The 8,327-nt window shown below is 42.7% G+C and overlaps 1 protein-coding gene across 3 annotated transcripts in view; it reads left to right on the top strand.

Moving 5' to 3' along the window:
- The first annotated feature begins 1,341 nt into the window (after window positions 1–1,341).
- Window positions 1,342–8,327, top strand: part of PFKM (phosphofructokinase, muscle) — a 31,666-nt gene continuing 24,680 nt past the window's right edge. For 2 of the 3 annotated variants that reach the window (XM_044678390.1, XM_044678391.1), the window contains exon 1: window positions 5,244–5,336. In XM_044678390.1, coding sequence (XP_044534325.1) covers window positions 5,252–5,336 — 85 coding nt within the window. In that variant the 5' untranslated portion in view covers window positions 5,244–5,251. Of the gene's footprint in view, window positions 1,472–5,243; window positions 5,337–8,327 lie in introns of those variants that run through there. The other variant, XM_044678392.1, reaches the window with a different exon arrangement.

Below are 8,327 nucleotides of genomic sequence, written 5' to 3'. Positions count from 1 at the left end.
GCAACTCTCTACTTGCCCTTTTATTATACACTAGATTTTCCCATACACCACTCTTCCCCCCCAACCTCACATCTGTAACTGAGTTCAAATATGGTAGCTGAGTGATTCTGGGCAAAGCTCTTAACGGCTGTCTGTTTCAGTTTCATTCACTGTAAAATGAGGATAATACTTTGCAAGGTTGTTGAGGGACTCATATGAAATAATTGTTCTCATCTGCCCATTCTAGCAGGGAAAGTCTTCTGGGTCTTCTGGGGTAGACATGCTTTCTAACTCATGGAGGGATTTGAAGTCTGTCAGTTACCCTCAATCATCAGCCTAGATGGTTTTTCTGGAGCCACAGGTGACAGTTGGACACTAAAGGTAGATGAGCAGCCCTGAAAAGGATCTTCTCACACCAGAGGTGCTAGTCCTCACCGAACACCCCATATACCCCTATGGAGTGCTTCGAGCTTGGTCAGACATTGAAGATGCCAGTCAACTTGACTTTTGTCCTGTCTCTGGAGTTCAATGACTCTGGAAAACCTGAGGACTTTTCCCAATTCTGCCTCACTTAAATTTGGTCCTCTATGAAAACAAAGGAAGAACAACTGATTAGGTCCGATAAATCACACATACACAAGAAACCACTCATTACTTTGATGATATAATAATGATTTGAGAGCCAAAAGCAAAACAGGCGAAGCATGAATTCCTTAACTAGTATTTCTAGTTCCCCAAGGATGCAACCTGAGGGAAGTCGATGATAATAATAATAACAAACAGCATTTTAAGGTTTGCAAAATGATTTATATGCATTATCTTATTCGAGTTTCAAAAGAGCCCTGTAAGGTTAGTGGTACCGATACTGTTTAGCTGTTTTGACTATGGAAACTGAGGGGGGTGGGGAGTAGGTAAATGATTTTCCCAAGGTGACATGCCCAGGAAATGTCTGAGGAAGGATTTGAATCCAGGTTTGGCAGGTTTCAAATTTTGCGCTTTGTTTGCTATGTCATGGTAGCAGGAGGAGCAAAGATGAAGCCTTAGCAAAGATTTTCCGTCACAGGCAGATGTTGGATCACACCAGGGAAGAAGGCTGTGCTCTCTCCGTTTTGGTCAGCTTGAATAGGAGAAACTCCTGTCAATCTACGCTGAGAGAGGGCTGCCTTGCTTATTATAAACAAGTGCATGTACTAAATGTACGTGCTATCTTCTTGCCGCTAAGTGTTGGGGCCGGCGACTCCCCAAAGCAGAACAGAGAACTAGAGACGTCTGAAGGGTAAATGAAGATAAAGGCTGGGTCCTTAGCGAGCTGAGGAAAGGGAGGAAAGGGCGGAGCAGCCGGGCCAGTATCTTCTGGTGGGAAGGAGAAAGTCTGGGTTCCTTCTCCCTCCCCTTTTGCTTCCACCTGGCTCCGCCCCAACTTCACCACGCTCCCTTCCCCCCAAGGACGGTCAGAAGGGAAGCAGTCGCCCGGGAAAGCTGCAGACTACAGGCAAGGTTTGGGGTTACCCGGGCTGAGCCTGGGGGAAAGCCGAGCAACTTACATGGGGGTGGGCCGTATAGGAGGACGTAGTGGGGAGAGCTGGAAGAAAATGGGACGGGGAAAGCGGATGTGGAATGAAAAGCCGGAGAGGAGAAGGGGGGATGGGGAAGGACGGACCAGGGACCAGGCGAATCAATCCTAGTACCTCAGCGGGACACCCCACCCCACCCCACCGCACTCTTACCTGCCAGCTTTACCTGCCCAGCGCGGCTCTGCTCCCTAGGGGAGGTTGGGGGTAGGGTGGGGAGGCCAGTGAGGGGGCCTGGCCCAAAGGGGCAGGAGAGGCTAGTGAGGGGGCCTAGCCCTTGCCTACCTCTTCCCTGCCCAAACAGTCATCTAAGGACAAGGAAACTCCCCCTCCTCCCCCCAGTGATATGACGCAGTCTTTTTCTGTATTTTGTTTTTATGTCCACGTGTGCGGGGTGGGGAACATGGCTGGCTGGCTAGATGGATGTCATTTCAGGTTTTTGTCTATATCCCACTGATTGTTTCCCTTATTCCGCATAGCATTTGTCTCTGCCCATTTCGCTCTTCGATATGTGCCCGTAGATTTTTGTCTTTGGGTGTGTGTCTGTGCACCTTTGTGTGTGCGTGTGTGCACGCGCGCCCGCTGCCCAGATTCGTGACCCAGCCCCGACTCTACTTTCCCCTTGTTGCCTGTGAAGCCTCAAGGCTATGAGACCTTGATGTAGTCACTTCTTTTCGGCCGAGAGCCCTGCTATGGCTAGGCCCTAAGGAATCAATGAACTCAAATGATAAATAGCTCTTTCCTTCCTTCATTTATCGCTTTCTGCCTTCTCTTGTTCTTCCCACGATCCTGAGTTACTGAGGTGCCTCTCTTTGTGTGAATGAATGTATCTATGTATGTAACCACTTATTTATTACTGTATGAAGCCAAGTGTATGGTGTTTCTGTATCTGTATATGTTTCTATGTGTTTGGCTATGTTCATTTATGTACTAAATATTCAAGTGGCTATTCTGAGCATGAACTGTGTGCTGGGCACTAAGGAATACAAAAAGTATGGTGACATTCTTCATTCTTGAGGAACTTATAGTCTGGCTGGAAGAAACCAGAAATACGTGTGGGAAATAATTAAAAATCAGCAGTACACGGTGGTATATGATGTAGAGAGTAGTATAGATTAGAAATAGGAACTGAGAGAAATGAGATCTCAGAGGCCTGGGAGTATTCAGAGCAAGCTTTTCATCAGAGTGGTTGGAATTAGGTGATATCTTCAAGGATTGAAGAGGGAGCATTCTAAGCAGAGAGTTCATACTTTATAAGCACAGACAAAAATGAGAAAAGTGGTGGATGGTGAGTGACAAATAGACCAAGCTGACTAGTGCTGAGGGTTCATTTTGGATAAGAGTGAAAAATAAGGTTGGAAATCCAAGTTGTAGAGGAATTTGAATGCCCAACTTAGCCATTTGGACTTGATCATGCAGGCAGTGGAAAAAACATTGAAGATTTTGAGCAGGCAGTGAAGTAATTAAGGGATTTTTTGAAAAGGTTAATCTGCTACCAGTATGTATGATCAACTGAACACAGGAGGGATTAGAAACTTTATTAGGAATTCAAGTAGAAGATGGTCAAGGTTGGTGGTGGTGAGAATGGAAAGGAAGGAATGAGCAAGAAGCATCATGAAAGAAGCCTTAACAAGATTGTCTTTTGGTGATTGATATACAAAGAGGAAGCCAAAGGTAACTGACATTTTGAATTAGATGATTGAGAGAATAAGATCTATATCTATATATCTTCATATATATAAATACAAATATATATATATACATATGTATGTGTATATATATGTACATATATATATATTTCCATGCTGTGAATATGAGTTCACTTCAGCAAATATTAAAATCTATCTAGTAAGTGCCAGGTTCTGTGCTATGTGCTGGAGAAACAAAGAAAAAATGAGAGTCTCTGCCTTTAAAGAGATTATATTCTACTAAATGAAAGCAAAATATACACAGATAAATACAAAATATATACAAAGTATATAAGTTTAGAGGAACACTAACCTCTAAAGGAAGCAGTAAGAGTTTCTTCAGGAGATGGCATTTTAGCTTAACTTTGAAAAAAGTGAGGAATTAATTCTAATTAATTAATTCTAAGAGGCAGAAGGGAGGAGAGAGAGTATTCCAGGTGTGGAAAGAGCTTGCATATACGTAAGATGTATAAGATGCTGGATTTGGAGTATAAGTAGCTTAGTATGGCTAAAATATAGAGTATGGGTCTCTTATAATCAGTTGGAAACAATGTTGGATTGAATCCAGATTTTGAAGGACTTTAAATGACAAATATATTCTAGAGACAGCAGGGGGAAGGAGTATGATATGGTCTTATAATTTAGGAGATCTGTTCTAAGTTTTCTGGAGGCTGGGTGAGAGAGAGGGAAAGACTGGTTGGAAGGAGAATGTTAGAAGGCTGTCACAGGGATCAGAGCTCAAATTAGGCCCAGTAAGTAGACAGAAAAGGATGGATGCAAGGGAAGTTTTGGAGGTAGAATGACAAGAGGGCAACTAGTTGGACTGGATTGGAAGTGATGAGGAATGAAAGATAACTGGTGACTGGAGCCAAAATTAGGAAGCTTGCAAGAGAGCATAGGCTTGGGGGGAGGGGGGAAGCAGGGGGAGATAGTTCTGTATTCAACAAGTTAGTTCAGAATGCCCATGGGACATCCAGGTGAATGTCTGGTGATTTGGAACTGGAACTCAGAAGAGAGATGATGGTAGGATATGTAGATTTGGGAAATATCTGCATACAGATGAGCGTTGAAACTACAGGAGCAGATGAGATCATCTAAAAAGGAAGAGTAAAGAGAAATAAGAGGGCCCAGGACAGAGCCCAACGATATATCCGTCTATGAGGGACAGGACTTATATGATCTTAGATGATTGCAAAGAAGACTGAGGAATAATGGACAGACATTACAAGGAGTTGAGAACTGAGTAGCAGGAGGTAAAGAAATGAAGGAAATATTTTCAAGTATAAGAGACAAGAATAAGATGGAAGAAAATGCCCCACATCCATACTGGTATATATGTTTATAAGACATATTCACATGGGCAATGTGAAAAGCTAACTTGGATAGAGAAAGAACTGGGATCTTTCAAGTAAGAGTGGGATGAAAGAGTCCCCAATAACTCTTATCCCAGCTTTGGTGCTTATTCCTAACGCTAGACCTAGATTTGACTCAAATCCTGATTCTAGCCCTTGTCCATATTTCTAAAATATAGATTATAATTCCTACCCTAACACCAGACCTCACCTTGCTAAATTACTAGTTTTCTATTACTGCTGTACTCTCCTTGCTGAGTTTCTTCTTTCTTTACCTAGCTAATTCTACCTCCATCTTCCCATCAGAGTACCTTTAAAAAAAGGAAGAGCCCCTGGAGCTCTTCCCATTTTTGCTTTTCTAGTCAGACACCTCCCCTTAATTTAGCCCTGTTCTCCAAATAGACCCCATTTGGAGCGGGAGGGATTAGCCAAGGGCTGACACAGCCATGGGCTCAATTACACTGACATTTCAGCTTGTTACTCTGATAGAAAACAGCTCAGAGGCTCTTGTCTCAGGAAAGTTCAAAAGGTGCCAAGTCACAGAGTCCAGACTTAGTGCAAGAAGAAGCAAGCGGAAAGAGGGGGCCACAGCCTGTCCAAGCCAGCAACATCCTAATCTGTCTCTCTCTTAATTGACCATTTTTGCCTTCTAGGGTGGATCATGAAGCAAGATGAACATCTTCAGGCCAAGACTCTGGGGATTGGCAAAGCCATTGCTGTGCTCACCTCTGGGGGAGATGCCCAAGGTAAGTGAAAAGGTCCTGCTCAGTGAAGGGTATAAGATCTTATTAGAACTTCTTACTTCAGAAAAAAAGCTGTCTGAAAAACCACTGTCACATTTAATACTCTCAGTGGACTTGAAGTCTATAAAGCCTCCACACTCCATTTATTTCCCTAAATTATTATCAAATCCTTTTAAGTTTTTCCAAAGGTAGAGTAGAGTATCCCTTGCAATTTTTGTTACCTTAAAGGATTGGACACTAAATTTACTTTTGACTCATTTATTCAATAGAAGAAGCCAAAGATAAAAGGAGGAAGAGGTAATGGCAGTGATTTGGGAAATGGGGGATGGAGATCAGAGAGAGACTTAGGTTCCTGGAATAGGTATCTAGTATCAGTGGCACATGGAGTGGCAAGACCTGAGTGCTCTGATGTGCCTGTTTTTTAACAGGTCTGCTGTCTTAGCCCTAAAAATGTATGTGCCTTCTGTGTTTTCTTCCTCCTTGCCTCCTCCCACTCTCTCCTTTAAACTTTGCCCTTCCTTTTCCTGAAGGGTAAGAACCAGGCAGGAACAGAAGTAGCTGAACAGATTAGGATCGTGGTGGAGGAGGTAATACAGAGGATAGCAGTAAAGAGAGAGTCAGATATGACAGGGAAGGCTTGAGGGACTGGAGGACAAAGGAAGTAGAGTGGAAGAATTTCATTTTTCTCTTTGTTCTTGCCTAATCTAATTCCTAAACTGATGAATAGAAGACAATCAAGGACAATGATTGGACAACCATGCTGTCCTGGCCTTGACAGAAATCCATTAGAAGAGAGTCATTTAGTGAACCCTTTTACTGTGAGGCTACATAAAGCATTTATTATATATAGATTTTTTTTTTGCTTCTCTTCTTCCAGAATGTCCTTTACTTGTGTGTATTTGCAATCACAGCCTATTATTCTCTCTTTAGTTTCTTTGGCGAGACTCACAATTGCAGATTCACATTTTTCTATTCTGCTAATTATTTTTGTTGTTTAGACCATAGATTCTGCTCTCATAATTCTCATTTCTATTTTAAACCACTGAGGAACAATATGTTGAATATCAATGTACTCAAATTCCACAGAGTTCTCTATCTCATCTAGTGCTGGATCATTTATTTTTCTTTGTTTTGCATTATTTATAAATCCCTTCTTTACTAGATCCAGAAAACATATTTCCTTCTGCTATTAATGTTTCCCTTACTTATCTGCTTGTGTTCAAAGTCTTTGAGTTTTCTTCTTCCTGAGATCTTTGGGAATTTCAGTGTCCCCCCCCCCCATTATTTTCCTCTCTTGCTCACTTTCTGGCTCTCTCCCCTCTGATAATTGTTTCCCTGGTCGGCCAGATCCTAAGATATCTCAGCCTCCTCCTACACTGGGCAATTCATGAATCACCAGCTTAGTTCTCTGCCTCAGGTGACTTTTTGGGAAGACATCATTGGCCCTAGATGGATGCTGGGCTTTTTTCTTCAGGCTTAGTGGAGTGCTGTATAGCATCACCCTCTAATCTCCCCTCCCCCAACAAATCCTGTCCTGGCATCCTGTCCCACTTTCTTTTCTCTTCAGTTCTCTGGCTCAGCACTGGCTATTCAGAGAGTTGCCATGCTGGTGTTATGGGGGTTGATGTGTAGTAGTTTGGTTCTCCAAGGCTCCAGGAGGATAGTGGGGTAGGGTGGGGTGTGGGCTTGAGTTCTATTTCAAGCCCAGACATATATCTTGCCCCTATGCTTCTCTTCCTCTGCTTTCCTGCCAAGATCTTTTCCAGCACAGAACAGTGCTGGCTGGCTATAGTGGCCCCAACAAGCTTCTGCAGCCTATGCACTGGCCACAAACGTCTATAGCCTGGATCTCCATAGCACTGGGAAGGGGAAGTCCATAGCCTTCTAATTGTTATTTTGTCTTAAATCTTTTCCCACTCTTAATTCATCCTCTGCTCAGTTGCCAAAATCATTTCCCTAAATATTTCCCATATCGCCCCTTTATTCAATCAATGCCAGTGGCTCTCTCCTGCCTCAAAAAATAAAGCCCCACCTATTTAGCACAGTTCATAGCCTGGTTCTTTCCTGTCTTTTTAAACGTACCTCCATGTTATTTCTTAACCAGCCACACACATGACCTTCCATCTCCCCTCTGTATATCTCTGCACTGGTTCTCTTCCATGTCTGGAATCTCTTCTTCATTTCCATCCTTTAAGTTTCCTGACTTCCTTCAGGACTCAGCTTAAACTTCTGTATCCTGGCCCCCAACATTTTAGTGGCATCCCTTTTGAACTTATCTTCCATTTATTTATTGTGTACATATGTTGCATATACCTACATACTTATATATTGTTTCCCCCAATCAAATGTGAGCTCCTTGAGGGCAAAAAAAGGTTGTTTTTTTTTAACTTTTCATGGTATCCTCAGTGCTTAGTCCAATGCCTGGCACATAATAAATGCTTTATAAATGTTTGTCAACTGACTGACAACAGTGTAGTACAGTAACTACACTGGAGTGAATAAATAGGGAAGATTTCAGGTAGAGAATTTAAGAAATTGACATTTGAGAAATGAAATTTCTGCTGAGGAGTCAGAGGGAAGAGATGAATATTTAGGGAGAAGAAATCAAGACCGTTCCACAGAAGCTGAGAGGAGGCTTTAGAAGCCAGGGATGAGAGGAAGACTAGAATGTCAAGATCAGACCTGAATTGAAAATTAAGAGGTTTGGCCTGATTCTGAGGATACAGAAGCTTGGACCAGGAGATGGCCCACTAGGTTGGGCTCTTCAAGCCTGAATAAGCATTACCTCTCTTCATTAGAAACTCCCTGAACTCTGGAGCCCTGAGTAGACTCTCCTATGGAATAAGATCTCCAGAGAGGTGGCAGTTGGTGCTCAGGATCAGATAATGCCCCTTGAGAAGTGATGAAGTTACATGGGACTGAGGGATTTTTGACCTTTAAGGGACATTTTACAGTCTTATAACACAACTCCTTCATTTTACAGGTGAGGAAAGA

The sequence above is a fragment of the Gracilinanus agilis genome, chromosome 5, assembly GCF_016433145.1.
Source record: "Gracilinanus agilis isolate LMUSP501 chromosome 5, AgileGrace, whole genome shotgun sequence".
NCBI classification, from domain to species: Eukaryota; Metazoa; Chordata; class Mammalia; order Didelphimorphia; family Didelphidae; genus Gracilinanus; species Gracilinanus agilis.
Note: the sequence above shows the minus strand (reverse complement) of the source record. Positions and strands in the feature narration are given on the sequence as shown.